Source organism: Macrobrachium rosenbergii, chromosome 12 (genome assembly GCF_040412425.1).
Source record: "Macrobrachium rosenbergii isolate ZJJX-2024 chromosome 12, ASM4041242v1, whole genome shotgun sequence".
In the NCBI taxonomy this organism is placed as follows: domain Eukaryota; kingdom Metazoa; phylum Arthropoda; class Malacostraca; order Decapoda; family Palaemonidae; genus Macrobrachium; species Macrobrachium rosenbergii.
Genome location: NC_089752.1, coordinates 81,553,639 through 81,577,065, shown reverse-complemented (window position 1 = coordinate 81,577,065; position 23,427 = coordinate 81,553,639). Strand labels below are relative to the sequence as shown.

At 38.8% G+C, this 23,427-nt stretch overlaps 1 protein-coding gene across 4 annotated transcripts in view; it reads left to right on the top strand.

The window, feature by feature from the left end:
• Positions 1 to 23,427, top strand: part of LOC136843737 (eukaryotic translation initiation factor 4 gamma 1-like) — a 721,796-nt gene that overhangs the window by 103,750 nt on the left and 594,619 nt on the right. Inside the window, exon 1 of one of the 4 annotated variants that reach the window (XM_067112382.1) lies at positions 20,084 to 20,105. The exons of the other annotated variants lie outside the window; for them this stretch is intronic. Within the exon in view, the coding sequence (XP_066968483.1) occupies positions 20,099 to 20,105 (7 nt within the window). The 5' untranslated portion in view covers positions 20,084 to 20,098. Of the gene's footprint in view, positions 1 to 20,083; positions 20,106 to 23,427 lie in introns of those variants that run through there. 4 annotated transcript variants of the gene reach the window in all.

Here is a 23,427-nt window from a genome sequence, read left to right as displayed (position 1 = left end):
CATCTGAGCCACCTTTTCCTCCACACATAAATAATAATGTATGCAAAAACATCTCAACAATAACATATTGAATAATACCTGAGCCACATAATGCTCAATACACAAATAACAAGGTATTCAAAGACAGGTAGCATAATATAAATGTTACAGCATAACACAAAGTCAAACAATACAAAAAATACTAACAGAGCAATAAATGTTAACATATAACAAATTTTAAAACAAACAACAACACAAAATAGACACACTAAATTTAGAGTTGTCGAAAAAGACATAACTGTCAACAAGAAAGCAATTGAACAGACAAAAACGGTCAAAGTATCGAGACAACCACCTGTTGCAGAAAAAATGGAATACATCCACGAAACAGATTACTCCATTGAATTGTCGAAACATGCTTATGCTGTTTTTCAGGGAATAAGCTGCTCCAGCTGACGGAGGTCCTTCAATCGCTCCTACTGGCAATGAGGTCCTTCAGTCGCTCCAGCTGGCGAAGAGGTCCTTCACCTCCCGCCAAAGCCAACAGGTAGACAAAACCTGATAGCCATCCAAACGGCTCCCTCTGCTCTGCTACCGAGACATTGCTCCTCTGCTGCCAAGAACCTGACTGACGCTGTCAAGCACCCCATGACAGACGTCAACTCCTTACACAAAGGAAAAACAAAAAAAAGCTAAGGAGGCAACAACCCACCAAGGGAACAATTGGCAAATGATTGTTCCTCACACCTCCCTACCAAACAGAAAAAAAATTATAATTTCCCCCACACAAAATACTCTCCCCGATGCTGCCACACCCCCGCCAGCCAAAACAGAACCAACCCTGGCCTAAAGTTGCCAATGTAATGACCTCACTACCTCGAGATCAACAGGTTCGAAATACAAACAAACACTTGGGCTGAAATGACTGACGAGAGGTGACAAGCAAAGGAGGGAGGAACAGAACAATACCAAAAAGTGACCTTAATATTGATTTATTTACAAAATAATATACGTTATGTACAAGTGAGTCAGGTTCTTTAAAATAAACAATTAAATGAATTACACACTTAGCAGCAGCAGCAACAATCAAAACCCGAGTAATTAACTCTTGAACAAGGCTCTGAACAATCCTTAAGTTATCACTTTGATGACAAAACATAATTGAGCCACCTTTTGTTCCACACATAAATAATAATGTACTCAAAAACATCTCAACAATAACATATTGAATAATACCTGAGCCACACAATGCTCAATATACAAATAACAAGGTATTCAAAGACAGGTAGCGTCATATAAATGTTACAGCATAACACAAAGTCAAACAATATAATAAATACTAACAGAGCAATAAATGTTAACATATAACAAATTTTAAAACAAACAGCATGCCACAAAACAGACACTCTAAATTTAGAGTTGTCGAAAAAGACATAACTGTCAACAAGAAAGCAAATGAACAGACAAAAACGGTCAAAGTATCGAGACAACCACCTGTTGCAGAAAAAAATTTTTATGAACTAAACCTTGGTTCATTAGGTTCTGTCATCAGTTACAGAGAAAAGGACTGGAAAGACTGACAGGACTGGAAAGACTGACAGAAGGTGACAAGCAGAGGAGGGAGGAACAGAACAATACCAAAAGTGAACGTAATATTAATTTATTTGCCAAATAATATACATTATGTACAAGTGAGTCAGGTTCTTTAAAATAAACAGTTAAATGAATTACAGTGAACCCCCTGTATTCTCGGGGGATGCGTCCCACACACCCTGGCGAATAGGTCAAATCTGCGAATGCTTAAAACCCCTCTAAAAACACTTAGGACTGCCCATTTTGAGAGCTTAAACCAAGAAAAACCCTGTAAAAATGCTTATACCTGAGTATTTTAACAGTTTTATCACAAAAAGTGCATTTATTCATGAAAATTATATGAAAATACAGTAATTAGTGAATATTTCTCAGTGAAAAATACCACGAATGGGCGAATTTTCTGCGAATGGTGGCTAGATATGTTCCACAGAGAAACCTGCGAATGCGTGAGTCTGCGAACCATTAGAACGCGAATACGGGGGTTTTATTGTACACAGCAGCAGCAGCAGCAGTAATCAAAACCCGAGTAATTAACTCTTAAGCAAGGTCCTGAACAATCCTTAATTATCATTTTGATGAGAATATTACATAATTGAGCCATCTTTTGCTCCACACACAAATAATAAGGTACTCAAAAACGTCTCGACAATAACACTGAATAATACCTGAGCCACATAATGCTCTATACACAAATAACAAGGTATTCAAAGACAGGTAGCGTAATATAATTGTTACGGCATAACACAAAGTCAAACAGTACAGTAAATACTATCAGAGCAATAAATGTTAACATATAAAAATTTTTTAAACATTTATCAGTGTCAGTATGCCGTTTAACGGCATTGGTAAGCAGTTTATCAGCGTGTACGGTGTCATAAACGCCATCTGTTACCATAATTAATGTGATGTTCCAGTTAACGATGATTTTCAGTCAGCGCTCAGCCAGGAACAGAACCCCTGTCATTAACCTGTACTGAAACATTGTGCAGTGTGGCTGAGAACCTAAAAATATCATCAGGAGGTCAAAGAAACTGACGGTAGAATTGTCCTCAGCAGAAGAAAGTGAAAAATTAAAAGTATTATCACATCTTGGAGGAGTTAAAGTAGACTGCTCAGTACATGATTATAGGAAACACTCCAAGGGAATATTTGTGCCCCAGTTGATGACATACTCAGAAGAGAAACTTGTAGAAGAACTACAGGATTAGGATGTGATTAGAATTGAAAGGATGAAGAAGATAATCAATGGAGTCTTAGATCCACTTTCAAATTTAATTACAGTATAAACCCCCTGTATTCGCGTTCCCACGATTTGCAGACTCACTATTTGCGGATTTCTCTATGGAACATATATACTGTACGCGTTATTTGATGAAAATCTGCCCATTCACGGTATTTTTCACTGAGAAATATTCCTAATTACTGTATTTTCATCTCATTTTCATGACTAAATGCACTTCTTGTGATTAATCAGATAGTGCTCAAGTTACGATAGTTCACCTTACGATAATTCGATTTTGCCATACTGTATAAAGCAACAGTGTTATCAATCATTGACTACGGAAGTGAAGTATATGGTTCAGCGTCAGAAGCAGCACTGAAAATGTTAGATCCGATTCACAATGAAGGACTAAGAATATGTATAGGAGCATTTAGATCCTCACCAGTCTCCTCAGTACAAGTCGAATGTAGCGAACTGCCACTGTTCCTCCATAGAGAGTTCATAACAATGAAAAGTGCATTAAGAATCAAGGCAAGTGATTCACCAACAAAAAATCTATTTGAGCTAAGAGATATATTTATAAACAATCATCCACCTCCTTTCCCAATTAGAGCTAATAGATTGTTTGAATCACTGAATATAGATATACAAGTACCTCCAACAGTGAAGTTACCACCCCATTGGACTATGAATAAAATAAGGACTTGCACTCAGTTGAAATATTTATCAAAAAGTTCCTCATATACCCCAGAACACCATAGACAAAAAACCATAGATCATATAAGATTTAAAAGCATTCGCATTACGCGATTTATACAGATGGGTCTAAATCCCAACATGGAGTAGGATATGCAGCTATATCCCAGAACAAGTCATATCAGTTATCTTTGCCTAATAATGCCTCAGTCTTCACAGCAGAGTTATGTGCAATCGCAGTAGCCATCAAAATTATAAAGCAAGTAACATTCAATAATTTTGTTATTTTTAGCGACTCAAGAAGCGCTATAGAAGCCGTTCAAGGTTACTACTCAAAAAATAATATTGTACAGGAAATTAAATATGAACTCCATAAATTGTATAATGATGGAAAAAATATTGAAATATGTTGGATCCCTGCCCATATAGGGATTAAAGGAAATGAGGAAGCTGATAAAGCAGCTAAAGAAGCAGTCCGCATGGCAAGAACAAATATAAAAATCCCAATTAGTGATTACATAACAGATATAAAAACAATCATTATAAATAAATGGCAAAACATATGGAACGAGGAACCTATAAATAATAAGTTGAAACAGATAAAATCCAGCATTGGAAAATGGAGCTCATCATGTCAGAGAAAGAGACAAACACAAGTAATTCTGACGCGTCTGCGAATAGGCCATACTCGTTTGACACATGGACACTTGATGAACAGTCCATGTGGCCCTCCTCCCGAATGCCCAGAATGCAAAGTGTTGATAACAGTCAAACATGTGTTGTGCGACTGTCCAAAATATAATCAACAGCGAGTATCAAACTTTGGAAAAAAATCAATGGGGGAAATTTTATCAGAATCTTATACATTTTCAGTCATCCCAATTTTATCTTTCATTAAGAAGTGTAACTTGATAGACAAAATATAAATCCAAGTAAATAATGAAATTACAGAAGCCTGTAGGGCGTTTAAAAAAAAAAAATTGTAATTCTGAATTTTAATTTTAGATTTTTATGAAATTTTATTTTATTCTTTTTAATCTTTAATTTTTTTTTTTTATGCATGGAAACGAGCAAATGTATTTATTGTATACATGCGTTTCAGAGTAAAGCATATGTGTTATATAGTTTTTTTTTCTTTTAAACTTCATTTTCATTTATTCATCATCATGCAAATGACCTGTTTGGTCCCAGTTCTAGGCCTATGGCCTAGACCTGGCATTTCATCCTAATCCTTCGGGCCAGCCCTATAAGAGCTGATTAGTCAGCTCAGTGGTCTGGTTAAACTATTTTAATAATAATAATGCAATGGGGTAAGCAATTAATACTGATAAGACAATATTTAATATTTTTAAATTTTGCGCGGGCGCAGGCAACAGCATACAATCAGGCAGCGAGAGAGACCAAATTACAACAGACCAGCTTCTTTTCCTCCAACTCTTTATCCCATCTTCTAGTTAAAAAAGTAACAGAATGATAAAAATATTGTTAGTAACGTTACACTCTTGCATAAATGCATACAGCCATAAACAACCGACAGAGAAGCTGCTGTTTTATTTATCACCGAATCGGATAACAACAGCCTTTTTGCTTGTATTTCAACCATTGTACGGTAATACAGTACAGTACAGTACACAATTACTGTAGGTTATAGTACAAGTGACATTAAGTAGAATAGGACTGATATATTTTTACTTTATACCCTTATTTGGTATGGATCAAAGATCGGCAAGGAAATATACTGCTAAATTTATGCTGCAAGTTGTAGCTGAAGCTGAGAAAACAATGTTCAAGCTGCTATTGACTATAAATTATCATGCATTGGCAACGTGGATGAAACTCGACCTTAATTAAAATTGGAGAGAAAGTATTTTAATCAAAACTACTGGGCATGAAAGAATACATTGCTGCTATTTGTACGGCAGTAAACGATAAATACATAAAGCTCATATTACAATGAAATGAAGTGAAAAAAGCGAACGGAATCTTAATTTTTTTTACACAAAACAAACACCCCCAAACAGCCAACGTCATCTATTAACGAAAAAAACAGCTAAATTAATTTCACAACGAGACGTATGTAAGTTATATTTAGACTTAAAAACACTTCGTACAGTATAACAAACAATAACCTTGCCCCATATAAATAAAGTATCTAGAGATTCATTTAAACTAACTAGAAGCAAGAAAAGTGCTCTGAATCGAGTTAAATGTGGCAAAATAAACACTGCGTAAACATTTCCAAACAAAAACATTGATCGTTATGATCTCAATTTATAATACAAAAGCATTATAAGAATATCTACAATATTATTGGATACAGTGAATGAAGGCATGACATTTTAAAAGAAAAGATGCATATTCGTTATGTTGATGTTTTTATAATACGATATGTGAATACAGTATAGAGTACAGTATAATGTATGCTAAGCTAATTCTTGTTTGTTATTCAGTTTCTCTGTGTATTGAATTATCATAAGTCACTCTACATGAACCTCCAGAATTAGCTGATATTAATAATCACTATACCATGTATGTTTGGAGTATACTTTATAGTGTAGGGTAGGCTACCATACATGTATACATGGTACAGAATACCCTACTGTAGGCTAGGCTATATTCGAGATATGTTTTTCCCAACAAACAATGGGTTTTTTGGAACCTAATCCCATCGTAAGTAGGATAATACCTGTATAAGCATTTTTAGTGTTTTTTATTTATTTATTTATTTTTTTTTTCTTGTATGTGGTTGAACTATCAAAATTGGCAGTTCTGAGTGTTTTTAGAGGGGTTGTAAGTATTCGCGGGGGGGTGGTACTCATTCCCCGTGAATACGGGGGGTTTACTGTATTACTTTCAGTTCCGCTCATTTATCTAAAGTAATCAAAGCAGCATGGTTCCATTTTAAGGTTAAGCAATATATCCCAAGACCGAGGAGATGTTTTTATTGTCAAGAACATGGTCATATGTTAGGGACTTGTAGGCAGAAGCTACAAGGAATAGTCTTTTTGAGTATTGCTGCTAACCAAAGAGGAAATAAAAATGCTACCAGAGGAAGAATGGAGGCTGCACTAGTAATTGTGGCGCACCTGCCTCTTCGGAGGCCGCACCAGTGATTCATGGCACTCCTGCCTCTTCGGAGGCCGCACCAGTGATTCGTGGCACTCCTGTCTCTTCGGAGGCCGCACCAGTGATTCGTGGCACTCCTGCCTCTTCGGAGGCCGCACCAGTGATTTGTGGCACTCCTGCCTCTTTGGGGGCTGTGCCAGATATGCCTATCACTCCCACCTCTCTGGAGGCTGCACCAGTTATACCTGGTGTGTTGGCCACTTAGGAGGCTGTATTATCTGTATCTGGTCTTGTCTCCCTGGAGCGTGCACCAGCTGTGGCTGGTGCTCCTGACACATCAGAGGTGGCACAAATTGTGTGTAACACTTCCACCATTCCTCAGACAGTGCTAGCCTTGGCTGGTGCTCCAGAGCTTGATATTCCTTCAACAAAGATGACATCGCAGGTGCCCGACACCCATAATACTCCTCCATGGAAACAGCACCGTCATCAACCTTGAAACGGAAGCCAGCTGTAAACAGTGTCTCCTTCCAGAAAAAACCAGGAGCAAGTAAAGTAAAATCACTGAAGAGGGCTCCAGTGTAATGGCATCAAAATCTAAGTAAAATTCATTCATTTTCTCGAGTGGAACTGTCAGGGATTATGATTCAAATGGGAAGAATTAAGGTTGCTCATATCAGAAGTGTCTCCTGTATGTTTACTTTGCAGGAGACTATGATTGGTAATAATATGTGTCCGAGCCACAACAGTTTATAGCCTATCATTCCCATTATAACGTAAATATAGGAAGCCATGAGGGTGTAGTTTTATATACAGTCGACCTCCAACTATTCGTGGTTCAGGATTCGCAGATTCACCTCTTCTTGAATTTTTCTGTGGAACATAACCCCAGGTAATTTGTGGAAAATTCGCCTCTTCGCGGATTTTTTCGTAGAGCATATATCAAAAATATTTGCTAGTTATTTTCATTTTTATTTTTGTGACTATATTTTTTATGATAAAAGAAAACTATTTATGTACTAATTTTCAAATATTTTTTTTTTTTCTTAAAAGTGTTTGCCAAAAGATGTACCAATGTTACCCCTATCTGCATTAAGAGAAAATGGTAAGGCTTGAGTACTGTATGAAAGAAAATGTGCATGCCTGAATCTAGAGGTAACTATATTAGTTTTTGCCCTGATAAGTAACAGTTATAGAAGTGTTCACGTGGAGCTATAACCATATATTTTCAAGGTTTAGTGTTCATGTGGATCTATAACCATATATTTTTAAGGTTTATGTTGTAAGATGACTGTGAAATTATATTAAAGTGTTTTAGAATGATAGTTTAAGTTATATTTGGTTTTTAAACTATTAAAATAGGCAGTTATAAGCACTTTTAGAGGGGAGACTAAGGTATATTTGGTGTTTGAACATTACAATAGGCAGTTACAAGCATTTTTAGAGGGGTCTGAAGTCTTCACGAATTTCAGCTATTCACTGGCGGTTGTGTCCCTAACCCCTGCGATACCGGTGATCTACTGTATTCACAGTATAATAATGACACCCCACAAAATCCTATTAATATCCAGTCTACACTGTAAGTGATAAGTGTGCAGATCCATTTGCTAAGAAAATATGCATTATGCTCTCTATCTACTACTGAGTGAAGTCTTCCCCACTAATGAATTTAAAACCCTCATTCAACAGCTACCACATCCCTTTGTTACTCTGGGAGATATGAATAATAGAAACCCTCTTTTGGATGGTATTACTGGTCTAAGAAGAAATTGTCTGTGTTCCGTAATAGAAAGTGAAAATGTGGGAATCCTGAACACAGGAGTCTACACATTTTCAATGTTCAAACAGGCATATTGTCAGCAATTGACTAATCTATATGCAGTGATGACTGCCTTATTGATTTCAATGGGAGAAAGATAAATGATAGTTTTATATAATTAACTTACCAAGTAATTACATAGCTATGGTTCCCTAACCTACGGCAGCTTAGAAACTCAAAATTCGCGCTGTGGCGCTGTTATCGTAAGTGTGTAGGTGATAATGTCCCTCCACCATCCAGGACTCGAGGAAACAAACCAGTGGAAAGCTCAATTCGTTTTCTGCCGGCTTCCGGTTAACATCGGAAGTTATCACGCAGCTGCTGCTTCACCTTTCGGCTTGGTTTTGCATGAATTTTGGTGAAGTACCCAGAATTTGTTGCCTTGTGGCTTGCTGCCATTGTTTTGAATTGTTGTTTGAGTTAACTTTAGGTTATTTAGTTAACGATGTCGGATTCCAGTTCATCTAGTATTCGCTTTTGTTCCGAGGGTTGTAGGACTAGGCTAACTAAGCTTTCATACGATTCTCATACAAGATGCACTAAATGTAGTAAGGATAATACTTGCACAGAGTGTCACGATTGGGAGGATAAGAAATGGAAAACATTGAAATCTCATCTAGACAAATTAGAAAGGGACAAGAAGAGGAAAGCAGCCATTAGGGCTGAAAGCAGGCCTAGTGCAGAGTCCATTCCTTTGGATAATGTAGGGAATGACGGAACTATCTCTCCTCCAATTCCTCCTACCCTAACTCCTCCTACTTTACCATCTGCTCCTGCTCCAGGTTTCCATGATTCCACTCCTAGTGCCATTGCCAGCCTCGAATCTAGGTTTGATCAGAAATTTACTGTATTATCTAGTACCATTATGGAAATGGGGTCAGCTATTAAATCTCTAATGGAAAAAAAATGTAAGTGTTGACAGTGCATTTAATATCAAAATAGGGCACAATAAACAAATCACAATCATCAACACATACATCCCTCCAGAATATTCACCGGGTTTACCAGCAAACTTCACAATTAGACTGCAGGCGTTGAATACCCTCCCAGATATACTTCTGGGAGGAGATTTCAATGCCAAACACACAGACTGGTACGTACGCCCACCAAGTCATCACACAGAGAGGCACAGACATCTCAACACAATTAGACCAGCTATACATACTAAACAACATAGATATGCACACACACATACCACACCAAGCCAACTTTAGTCTCACTTCCCCAGACATAACATTTTGCTCACCCAACATAGCACCATCAATCACATGGAAAACACAAACAGACCTATCATCAGACCACCTTCCTATTTTAATAACACTCCGAACCACACATGACACTTTCTCACATACAAGACACACCATCCCTAACTACAAGCGCGCTGCCTGGGATGAGTACTTGGAAACCACTGAGGCTCATTTCCGGGAGCTAAACCACACACACATAACATCATCACAGACACTAAACAATACAACAATACAATTCAACGACATAATAAACAATGCAGACAAAAGAAACGTTCCTAAAGGCAACAGAAAACACTACAACCCAAACTTCACGCCTGACATAAACAGACTCATAACAGAACAAAACAATTTAAGAAATACACCAACCCCACACACACAAATCACAACAAATCGCATACATGATTTAAACACAGAAATAAACACCAAATTAACTCAAAAACAGACAGAGAACTGGCAAACTTTTCAAGGTACACTAGACTACAGAACCAACCCATCCAAACTACACAGAACTATCAACAGTCTCATCAATTCAAACAGTGGGAACACTCAGAGTCACGCCTCAATCACCACATCTGACAAGATCCCTTCATGCAAACAACACTACAGAACCAACCCATCCAAACGACACAGAACTATCAACAGTCTCATCAATTCAAACAGTGGGAACACTCAAAGTCACGCCTCAATCACCACATCTGACAAGATCCCTTCACGCAAACAACAAGCCAACATCTTAATAAACCACTACGCAAATACAAAGAAGACAGACACATCTACAGACGCAAACAACAGTTCCCATTAGATTACAAGGTAATACTAGCCACAACAGAAGACACTGCTAGAATCATTAAACAACTTAAAAACTCTGCAGCCATGGGCATCAATAACATTTCAAACATTCACTTAAAACATCTAGGTCCCCATGGCACACAAACACTGACAAACATAGCCAACTATTCATACGCACACTGCATTATACCACACGTTTGGAAACTGGGGAAAATAATAGCACTTCTAAAACCAAACAAAACACCTACACAAGCAGCTTCATACAGACCCATAACTTTACTCTGCACACCATCAAAAGTAGTAGAACGCCTCATCTTACGCAAAACCACACCACACATACCACTGTCACCCACTCAACATGGCTACAGACCACACCACTCCACAACAACACTACTCACCAACCTCACACAAAAAATACAAGATGGCATTAACTCCAGACACCCACCACAAAGAACACTGCTAATCACAATAGACATAAGTAAAGCCTTTGACGCCATCTCTAGACCACTTCTCATCAACAAAGTTTACAACACCACACTACACAACAACACCAAACGCTGGCTCGCCAATTACTTAACAGACAGACAAGCATTTGTACACTACAATGGCGAGTCATCCAAAATCAGAAACTTCCCGAACGGCGTCCCACAAGGCTCCGTCCTAAGTCCAACACTTTTAACCTATTCATGCATGACATACCAACACCACCTAACAACATATACATCTCCTCATATGCAGACGATCTAACAATCATATCAATACATGCAGACAAAACGTATGCTCCACACAAGTACAGACTTACATAACACAACTTGAAAACTGGCTCACACAAAGCAGATTACAGGTAGCACCAACAAAATCCACAAGTACACTACTCACTAGTCACAACAAAGAACATCAGTACAGACCCACAGCAACGCTGAACAACACCACAATTCCACACACACATGAAACAAAAATCCTAGGAGTCACATACAACACTTCAATGTCATTTGCTCCACATGTCAGTAACATCATCAAGAAATGCAGACCTAGACTAAATGCACTAAGATCACTAACAGGCACAACATTTGGACAACAAAAAGAAACGCTCATCACAGTATACAAACAATACATCCGCTCCATAATAAACTATGCCAGCCCAGCCTGGCACCCTGCCATATCCAACACACAACTAAACAAACTACAAATAATACAAAACACAGCTCTTAGAATCATCCTTGGCAGTACACAATCCACACCAATAGAACACTTACACGCCGAAACCAAGATTCTCACCATCAGGCAACACTTAGACATGAGAGGCACACAATTCTTGGCATCAGTCATAAACAACACAAACAACCCATGATATTACCTTCACGACCACCCTCCAACACACAGGCAAATAGTGAATACACCACACAGACACTATACAAATATCTTGAATTCTATACCACCACCCACAAACATCACACAAAACAAAAAGCACATCCATACTCACCTCCACCAGACAAGCACTTAATAACCTTCCCGACAACAAAATACCGGCACCCCCACCCAACATAAGCAGCACAGAAACACAGCTCTCAAGATTGGAGAGAGTACACCTGACTCGACCGCTGTGGTCATCACCAATCACTAAACACCTACAAACACCGCATAGACAACACCCAAACAGACATATGTCCACTCTGCCAAGTTAGTCCCCACACAATTACACATCTCTTAGTAGATTGCCCTAACTTGGCAGCCCTTAGACAACAACACAACATCCACACTACCACACAGTTATGGTCAGATCCAGTAAGCGTGGTGTCCTTCTTGCGCGGTGCAGGCTTCCTGGCATAACAGAGTCTGGGGAACCACAACAACAACAACAACCTACTTCTCCAGCTTCTACCTACCTCATGAAAAAGCATCCATCAGAAAGTACCAGACTACCCAAGCTTGTTCTTTCCTCCTCCTTGAAGAAAGCTCTCAAAGAAGTTCATGCCTGGCTGACGGCTAAGAGAGAACAGGGCAAAGCGACTTTCGCCTTTCCGCCCAGCAAATTGTTGAAGATGAGATACTCTTTATTATGCCACCGGGGAAGCTCCTTCCTTGGGAGTTTCTGCCTCCTCCCAAGGGAACTTCTCTGGTCTGGTGGATTCATCCCGTAGAAAGGCTTTATTGTCAGCCAAGATAATGTTTTCATCAGCCGAACTAATCACCTTATCAAGAATATTTTTAAGGTGTTTGAGATCTTTAGTTTCCTTGATTGGGCCATCGGAGCTCTAGGGAGTAAGATAGAAGACTGCCCGGGTTTAGCTGAAGATCTTGCCTCTGATTGGCTTGGAGTTATTTCATGCTCAGACAGAGCAATTAGAGATGGCTCTTTGGAACTCGCCTCACTGTTTTCTATGGGTGTCCTTAAGAAGAGGGAGGTATGGTGTTCATTCACCTCGAAAGGAGTCTCACCGACGCAGAAGTCAGCTTTACTCTTCGCTGCCTTAGACAAGTCACACCTCTTTCCTCAAAATATAGTGAAGGATATTCTTTTAGAGCTACAGAGCAAGTCCACCTCTGACTTGTTGAGTCAGTCCACTAGATGTCCTAAGGAGCCTGTGCCTTCCTCATCTAGATCATTCTCCCTTCTTCAGCCTCAACCCTTTCGTGGAGGGAGAACTATGACCCAGCCTCGACCTAGATCAAACTTCCGACCTCCTGCGAAGTCCATCAAGAGGTCTTCCTTCAAATCCAACCCCAAGAAGTAAGAAGTTAGTCCTCCGTGCCCAGGTAGGAGCCAGACTTCTACTTTTCTGGAAGGAATGTGAGAACAGAGGAGCAGACCCCTGGGTGATCAAGGTTCTCAAAGAGGGCTACTCCATTCCTTTCGTGAAGACTCCTCCCTTAACTACATCTCCTATCGCCTTGACAGCGTACTCAAAAGGTTCCACGAAGTTTTTGGCCCTCTGTCAAGAAGTTGAACTCCTTCTTTCCAAAGGAGTGGTAGAAGAAGTCCTGGAGCCCCACTCAGAAGGTTTCTACAATTGCCTTTTTGTGGTTCCGAAGGCCTCGTGGGGGCTAGAGGTCCGTTCTAGATGTAAGCGCTCTGAATCTCTTCGTACTGAAGACGAGGTTTCACATGGAGACCGTTCGCTCTGTCATGTCCTCAGTACAACAGGGGGACTGGATGGTCACCCTGGATATGCAGGATGCATACTTTCACGTTCCTGTTCATCCAGACTCTCAGAAATTTCTACGCTTCGTTTTTCAGAACAGGATACTTCAATTCTGGGCCCTATGCTTTGGTTTATCGACGGCTCCTCAAGTTTTCACCTGAATCCTTGCTCCTCTGGGGAATTGGCTTCACCTTCTGGGAATCAACATCAACTTATATCCAGACGATTGGCTTCTCTGCTCGTCGTCAAAGGAAAAGTGCGCGGAGGACTTGAAAAGAACTCTTTGCCAGACATCCTCATAAACAAAAAGAAATCCCTTCTGATTCCATCTCAGGAGATTCCCTAGGGACGATACTGAACTCTCAGACTTTTCGGGCTTTTCTGTCGCCCAAAAGAGTCGCGAACTGCCTTCAGACTGTCAGTCAGTTCCTTGCTCTTCCTTCCTGCTCGGCAGTGCAGTGGATGAATCTTCTGGGGACCCTTGCTTCAGTAGAGCAGTTTGTAAATCTAGGCAAACTGCACACGAGACCACTTCAGTTTTTCCTCAAAGCGAATTGGTGTAGGAAAACCCAACCAGACTCTTTCATCTTCCAGATTACGTCGGAAATCTAAGAGGATCTCCAGTGGTGGTTGTGCGGAAAAAGACTTCGGGGAGGGAAGTCTCTTCTCCCAGTACATCCAGACCTTCAATTTTATTCAGATGCCTCCGACCTAGGCTGGGGCGCGCTTCTGGAAGGTCGGAAAGTGTCCGTAACTTGGACTACAGAACAAAAGAATGCTCACATCAACATAAAGGAACTGCGAGCGATTCACTTGGGCCTTCTATACTTCTCAGATCTGGTCCACGGCAAGAAGGTTGTAGTACACGTGGACAACACCACAGCTCTTGCATATATTCGCAGACAGGGGGCACTCATTCCTTTTCCTTGTACGAGACAGCGAAGGATCTCCTTCTGTGGGCGGAAGAGAACAGTCTCTCTTGTCACCTGGTTCATTCAAGGGAGGATGAACGTGATTGCGGGCGAATTAAGCCGCCTCAAACAGGTCCTTCCGACCGAATGGACCTTAAATCCAGTAGTCTGCAACAACCTTTGGAAACTGTGGGGCAAACCCACAGTGGATCTTTTTGCGACGTCGAGAAACCACCGTCTGCCCCTCTTTTGCTCTCGGGTCCAGGATCCTCTAGCATGGAGCACAGATGCAATGCTTTTGGATTGGACAAGCTTAGATGTGTACGCCTTCCCTCCCTTCGGAATGATCAGGGAAGTAATCAACAAGCTGTCAACGCATCAGAACACCTCCATGACCTTTGTAGCCCCATTTTGGCTGTACAAGGAGTGGTTTTCAGACTTTATTTGCCTTCTGGTAGACTACCCAAGACTACTTCCACAAAAACGGTCTCTGCTCAGACAACCGCACTTTCTCAGATTCCACCAAAGATTATCCGCTCTGGCTCTGACAGGCTTCAGACTGTCAAGTGCCTTGTCAGAGCAAAAGGTTTTTCAAGACAAGCTGCAGAGGCAATTGCGAAATGCAGACGAGCTTCTTCTACAAAGCTCTACCAATCAAAATGGACAGTCTTCAGAAGGTGGTGCAGCCACCACAATGTCTCTTCTTCTGAAACATTTATAAGCCAAATAGCTGATTTTTTTTATTTTTCTAAAGTCCATCAAGAACCTATCGACCTCTACCATCAAAGGGTATAAGTCGATGCTCAGCTCAGTTTTTAAGCACAGAGGAATGGACCTATCTTCTAATCAAGATATCACCGACCTGATCAAATCCTTCAGTATGTCCAAAAAAGATAGTTCTACCAACGTCTCTTGGAACTTAGACGTTGTACTGAAGTGGCTCTCAGGTCCTCAATTCGAACCTCTTCGTTCCATTTCCCTCAGGAATCTCACGAAAAAGACTCTTTTTAACGGCTCTCACTACTGCCAAACGTGTTAGCGAATTACAAGCAATAGACAAAAGAGTAGGCTGTGCACAAGGAGATGCAGTCTGCTCCTTTTCTCTGGGTTTCCTAGCAAAGAACAAGGACCCTTCTAAACCCTGGCCTAGGTCCTTCGTCATCAAGAACCTTATGGATATATTAGGAACTGAGGAAGAAGAAAGACTCCTTTGCCCAGTGAGGTCCCTCAGGTACTATCTTCAGAGGACGGAGAAGATTGGAGGACCTTCGAGCAACCTCTGGTGCTCTGTTAAAAACCCAGTTCGCCCGCTCTCCAAAAATGCCATATCCTTTTTTCTGAGAGAATTAATATTAGAAGCCCACTCTCAGATCCAGGAAGAAGCTTTTCCTCTACTTAAGGTTTAAGCTCACGAAATTAGGGCAGTAGCAACTTCCCTCGCCTTTAAACACAACTTGTCTTTTTCTTCAATCCTTCAGTCGCGTGCTGGAGATGCAAGTCCATATTTGCCTCTCACTACCTCAAGGACATAGAAACTGTTTTTGAAAATTGTAGCACTTTAGGACCTTTATCCGTGGCTGGCATGGTGCTGGGAGAGGAAGCATGAGGAATCTATCTGTTCCTTTGCTATTCACTCGCCTTGACTTGAGGTTTGGAGTCGTTGGTAAGCCTGGGGGTACATTGTACCTGGAGTACCCACCAGTTTGTACTTTATCTTTGATAACTGTTGGGTGTTATGGTTTTATTCTGTGGTGTAGGTGACAGTGTTTTCATTTTGTATTCTGGTCTTCGCCCAGGGCAAGGACATCTTTTAAAACTGTCAGCATATGGTGTACTTCCTCCGCTGCAAAGTTTCCCACTAACGTAGTGGTGACCCTTGGCTATACTGCCACGTCCACTACAAGTTGAGAGAAGCGCCGACCAGAGGCAGTACCTTCCTGCAGCAGCTCTCTCAACAGGTAAGGAAACAACGAACATTTATTCAATGTTAGCGACCTTTCTGGTTCAAATTCATTACTTTCTTAATGTTTTGGAGTAGAATATGTCCATGCTCTTTCCCACCTCCTTTCAATGTGGAATCAGCTATGTAATTACTTGGTAAGTTACTTATATAAAAATGACATTTTTATGATAAAGTTTTATATATACTTACCAAGTAATTACATGATCGGAGCCCGCCCTCCCCCCTTTGCATGGACATAAGAACATAAAACGAATTGAGCTTTCCACTGGTTTGTTTCCTCGAGTCCCGGATGGTGGCGGGATGTTATCACCTACACACGATAACAGCGCCACCGCGCGAATTTTGAATTTCTAAGCTGCCGTAGGTTAGGGAACCATAGCTATGTAATTACTTGGTAAGTATATATAAAACTTTATTTTATCATAAAAATGTCATATTTACTCATTTTCCGTTACAAACAGGCTTATTATTGCATCATCATACGAGGTAGTGATACTTTCTTTGATTTTTACACATTCATATTTGTATTTCACAGTGTTAAAAGTCAGCTGGAATTAATGGCAGTAAATGTTGTGACAGCTACGGTAGGTTGACCAAATCTGTTTAAATCCGCAAGAGCGTTCTCTGTGATGTGGGGAACAGTGTGAGAACTTCAACGGGAAGACACAAGTAACTGGATATTTCTTGACGTTGCCGTAGTTTCTCTCTCTCTCTCTCTCTCTCTCTCTCTCTCTCTCTCTCTCTCTCTCTCTCTCTCTCTCTCTCTCTCTCTCTCTCTCTCTCTCCATTGCTAAAACATACCATGCAGATACAGTATCAATCTCTAAAAGAAAAAAATAATGAAATGAGTAGCTGTACATAATGGCATAGTCTCTCTCTCTCTCTCTCTCTCTCTCTCTCTCTCTCTCTCTCTCTCTCTCTCTCTCTCTCTAACATTACATTCGTTCCTTTATTGTTCCCCACATTTTTCGTTGGACATTGCTCAAATTTAACTCTTAATTTCATTATGGAAGATCGGGTTTCGGATTGTGCAAGCATTCCGTTCGTTGTGGTGTCATAAATTCATTTGTGTGAGGTTACTTGGTAGGTTATGTTGGAAAATGTTTTATTTTGCTCAGAACTGTCGCTGCAAATTACAACTTGAACGAATACTGTAAAGCTTACTACTGCATTAAAATATCAGTGATTTCAGAATCATAGAATATGATTGAAAGTTATAGGAGGTCAAGCAAAAACAAACACAATGAGACTGAAGCTCCTCCCCTTTCTAAAGTTGGCAGATGTCGCATTATTGAGCAATATCTGTCCGAAGATTTAAAAAAACTGTATCCTAACTTTGCTGAGTGTACACTCAGCAAGGAAAGTGAGGATACAGTTTTCTAACAGAAAACACATAATCTCGGTAAATTTACTCTAGAATATGATAATGCAGTGCAAATTATATCATATATGTTAAATCTGCAAAACAAAAACGTTCAGATACTTAAAAACACCATGCATGTCCGAAGTAATCAGAATCTCTTAGATGACTTCGTTCATAGAGATCTAAAAGATAGTGTGTGGATATCTCGGTGTAGTACTGTTTATCAGAACGGCAATGTTTACTCATTTTCCATTATGAACAGGCTTATTATTGCATCATCATATGAGGTAATGATAATTTCTTTAATTTTTACATGTTCATATTTGTATTTCACGGTGTTAAAAGTCAGCTGGAATTAATGGCAGTAAATGTTGTGACAGCTAGGGTGGGTTGACCAGATCAAGAGCGTTCTCTATGATGTGAGGAGCAGCGCGAGAACTTCAGCGGGAAAACACCAGTAACGATGTTTCTTGATGATGCCATAGTCTCTCTCTCTCTCTCTCTCTCTCTCTCTCTCTCTCCATTGCTAAAACATACTATACAAATATAGTATTGCTCAATCTCTAAAAGAGAAAACAATAATGAAATGAGTACCTGTATATATAGGCGTAGGCTTACACAACACTCTCTCTCTCTCTCTCTCTCTCTCTCTCTCTCTCTCTCTCATCATAACATTGCATTCGTTCCTTTATTGTTCCCCATGTTTTTTGTTGGACATTGCTCAAATTTAACTTGTGATTTCATTATGGAAGATCGCGTCTCCGTTTGTGCAAGCATTTCCGTTCATTGTGGTGTCAAATTCATTTGTATAAGGTTAGTTGGTAGGTTATGTCGAAAAATGTTTATTTTGCTCAGAACTGTTGCTTCAAATTACAACTTGAAGGAATACTGTAAAGCTTACTACTGCATTTAAGTATCAGTGATTTCAGAATCGTAGAATATGATTGAAAGTTAGAGGTGGCCAAGCAAAAAACAAACACAATAAGACTGAAGCTTAGGGTTGCCAACCATCCTTTATTTCAAAGGACAGCCCTTTAATTTAGGTATTCAGTCCTTGCCCTTTTTTGCATTTAGAAAGGATGCCAAATGTCCTTTATTTCTGTCATATTACCACTGTAGACAAAATTGATGACAACGTGATGTGCAGAATTGTGCACAAACTTGACAATGGTAGTGGTAGTCGTTGTCATTATGTCTAACGTGGAGGTTAATTCATCTCATTTTTCTTTCATAAAATTGTCAGCTCCTTGCAAGCAATGTATTTTGTGAAATTAAAGCACATTATATCTTAAAAATATAAGTAAGGGGAAGAAAACATTCAAAATTTAGAAAAGAATGGCTTACTGAAAAAGCTTTTAGTATGTGGATATGTGAAGTACCAGCTATACTGGGTGATAATTCAAAAGCACACTGCAAATATTACAAGTGTGCTATTGCAGCAAAATATTGTCAGCTGGTAGGCTGAAGCATGCAGAGACAAGAAAATATTAATGCAGTCCCGTACCAGACAGTGTGTACTGTACCAGGTCCAGGAATAATACAGATGCACCTGTAAATAGGCCTATTGCAAGTATGCTAGTGCAGCAAAATGTTGGCAGCTGGTATAACATACAGAGATGAGAAAATATTAATGCAGTCCCGTAATAGACGGTGTCTTTTACTAACTTGTTAGTTAAGAAATGTGACACCACTGCAGAGTTGGAAGCAATATTCCGTTATAGTTATATTTTTATATGTATTTTGTATCTTATGGCATTATATATTTATTATGATATAATTTTATATTAATTTATTTTTTATCTATTTTTTACTTAGCTCTTTTCTTAGGAGTTTTTTTTAGGTTATTTATTTTTTTTTGCTCAGTTTTTGAGGGGAATTTTGTTCCTTTTTATAATTGTCATTTGACAACACTGGTTGTGAACTTCAGACTTGTTCAGTTACTGTGCTCTTAGTATCTGTAAAGGAAGGTTACATGACGGTTATTTTACTGTAGCTGTATATTGATACCTATTAGGTTGCTGGTGATACAACAATAAGTATGGTTAGCTACTTGGTTAAGAATATGGTTACGATGGTGTTACTTATACATGTATCATTTTCAGGCAATTAATAACAAATTATTACAAGTATATATACGATTGAAAATCGTATTACTTAGCTGACTAGCTTAGTTCATTAAATGTTGACTTTGAAAATATATATCAAAAAGCAATTAATGTTTAATGGTTTTCTGTTGCCAGATCATGGAACACCCAGTGAAGAAAAAAAAGCCCATGTGCTCATTTAACAAGGACTGGAAAAAGGAATATGAATGGTTGGTAGAAACTAGTAATCCACAAGAGGCAAAGTGTGACATTTGTCAAAGTGATTTTAAAATTAGATACATGGGTGCTTTAGCAGTAACTCAACATGCAAATTCGGATAACCACAAAACGAGAATTAAAACTTGAGCTTGCAGTTCTCTAATTGATAATTTTGAGTGAAAACTAATTCAGAAGAAGAAGGTATTGTAGTTGCTTCGGAAATAGCTCAAATATATCATGCAGTTAAACACAATCATTCATACAACTCGCTGGATTGTGTCCTGAAATTAAATTCAAAACTTAACCAGGATTCAAAGTTGCAGCAAAAAAGTATCTTGTGGTCGAACCAAATCCGAGGCAATTGTTACAAATGTGCTAGGTAAAAAGGCATTAGGAGTGGTTATGGATGATTTGAAACAACATGATCCTCCTCTATTTTTTGCACTTCAAACTGATGCTTCAAATATAAAAAAACAGGAAAATGTTCCCTGCATGTGTTCAGTATTTCAGCATGGAACATGGCACGGGAAATTATATTATTGATTTTATCGAGAATGCAGATGGAATGTTCAATTGTTTGAAAAATACAATGGATAATTTCCAACTTGATTGGAAGAGATTCTTGTTTTAGTGCAGAAACGCAAATTGCAATTTTGGAGTAAACCATTCTTTATATACAAACATTCGCACATTGAATGATGGTATTGTTAAGGCTAACTGCAGTGCGCACATATTACACAATTCAGCAAGATTTGCTTTTGGGAAACTTGAATGTGGACATTGAAAATATTGTCCTGAAAATTTATGGCCATTTGTCAATGTCAGCAAAAAGACGCGAAACTCTTAAAGAGTTTTATTTGTTTGTAGATACAGAATTTAATGAAATTCTTCGACATGTACCCAGTAGGTGGCTGCTATCCCTGCAGCCATGCATTGAAAGACTTTTACTTTCTTGGAAAGCTTTAAGTTTTTATTTCTTGAACAGACCGACTGATTGCTCTAAACAATTACTTCAACTTCTTAGAATAGATAATGATTCCACAGAAATTTCTCAGCTTATTGAAATTTATTTGCTGTTCTCGCAGCATGTTATGGAGATATTTAAATCAGCCGTTCAAGAACTGAAGAAGAACGAAACTTCAGCAGCAGATGTTTTCATTATTTTAGCCGATTTCTAAATAAGTTAAAATCCCGATATGATGAAAAATTCTTTAGGTATCAAGTTCACCAACTTCTTAAAAATGTAGATATTACTGAAGCTCAAGAGGCAACTGAAGACTTTAGATTATTTCTTAGGTCATCAATAACATATTTGGAAAAAAGAATCGACTGATGAAAATTCAACATTTGGAAAGTTATCAAATCTGAGTTTTATTAAGACATTCCTTCCCAAAATATCAGAAATTGTAGATTTGAAGTTGAAAGTCAGGTTTAATTTGGACATGGATAACTTCTTTGGTGAAGTTTTATTAATTCAAGAAAGTTTCAGCAAGATTCAAAGTTCTGTCCTGTTTGCAGAATGCAAAACAACAAGCAGCAAATGTTACGTGATTTTAAAAAGTGCTAATCATGGGTGTGTCAATATATTTAAAATAGTTTCATTTGTGCTTATAATCCCCGGAACATCAGCATACTGTGAACACATTTTTAGTGTAATGTCATTATGGCTACATTTCTAATTATTGTCCTTTATTGAAATTTGTCAGAGTTGGCAACCCTACTGAAGCTCCTCCCCTTTCTAAAGTTGGCAGATGTTGCATTATTGGGCAATATATGTCCAAAGATTTAAAAAAAACTATATCCTAACTTTCCTTGTCGAGCGTACATCAACGAAGAGGCTATTTTATGGGAAAGTAATCAGTGTTTTCATTTATCTAGCTTTTGTGTATCATATTAAAATGGTGATACCTGAATGGAACCAAAATAAGAAGTCGAACGAAACAATAAAGAGGTGAAATGATTTGAACAGAAATTTGTTACAATGCTGCCAGACACACACTACAACTAAACTACAGTATTACACCAAGCAGATGGAGAACCCATACCCTAAAATCATGATCCGAACATTTCATTTGAATCTAAAAGGATTTTACAAAACCTTTTAAATAAAAGAAGAAAATTAACAAATTGTTTGACCAAATCTATGCAATCAGATTATTGGAGACCAGATGGAGGCTAATTATCCATCAGGGAATTTGCGTGACAGGGGCAGGTCTTTTCACGCTGATGTTTCATATCATTATGCAGATAAAAAAAAAAACGAGTGCTGAGGGAGATAGTTTTATTTATTCATTTATGTTGCCGTAAGTGCTCTCTTTTGTTGAAACCCACCAGACTTCGGGCAGATTAAGTATGCCTTAGTTTTACTCGGGCAGATGAACACAGATCAAAGATTACCCACCGTAGGCTGATTAGGTCACTGTGCTACGGACTACCTGATCTAGTGATATACATATAATCCCTAAATAGCAATATTGATTACCTGTAAGTTTATCTGTAGGCACTAGGAACTCTACCGAAGTTCAGTGTCAGCAACAATATAACAGTTGTATAAATGAACAGCGCCAGACCTAAACCCATAGAAAAAGTAGGTCTATGCTGTGCTTTCCTGGCGCAGAATATTTAATATTCAGAACCGTATTCTAAAACTCAATTCAGCGAAACTAATTAGAAAGGATTACTCAACACAAGAAAATATCAATGAAACATTTAATAAATAACAATGCCCCAGTGTACACTCGGCAAGAAAAGTGAGGATACAGTTTTCATTAGATTTCGTTCATCGAATTTTAATTTTTTTCTTACAGAAAACGCATAAACTCGGTAAATTTACTCTAGAATATGAAAATACAATGCAAATTATATGTTAAATCTGCAAAACAAAAACGTCCAGATACTTAAAAACACCATGCATGTCCGAAGTAATCAGAATTTCTCAGATGACTTCGTTCATAGAGATCTAAAAGATAGTGTGTGGATATCTCGGTGTAGTACTGTTCATCAAAACGGCAATATTTACTCATTTTCCGTTATGAACAGGCTTATTATTGCATCATCATACGAGGTAATGATAATTTCTTTAATTTTTACACATTCATGTTTGTATTTCATGGTGTTAAAAGTCAGCTGGAATTAATGGCAGTAAATGATGTGACAGCTAGGGTAGGTTGACCAAGTCTATTTAAATCCGCAAGAGCATTCTCTATGATGTGAGGGGCAGCGCGGGGGCTTCGGCGGGAAAACACAGGTAACTGGATGTTTCTTGACGTTGCCATGGTCTCTCTCTCTCTCTCTCTCTCTCTCTCTCTCTCTCTCTCTCTCTCTCTCTCTCTC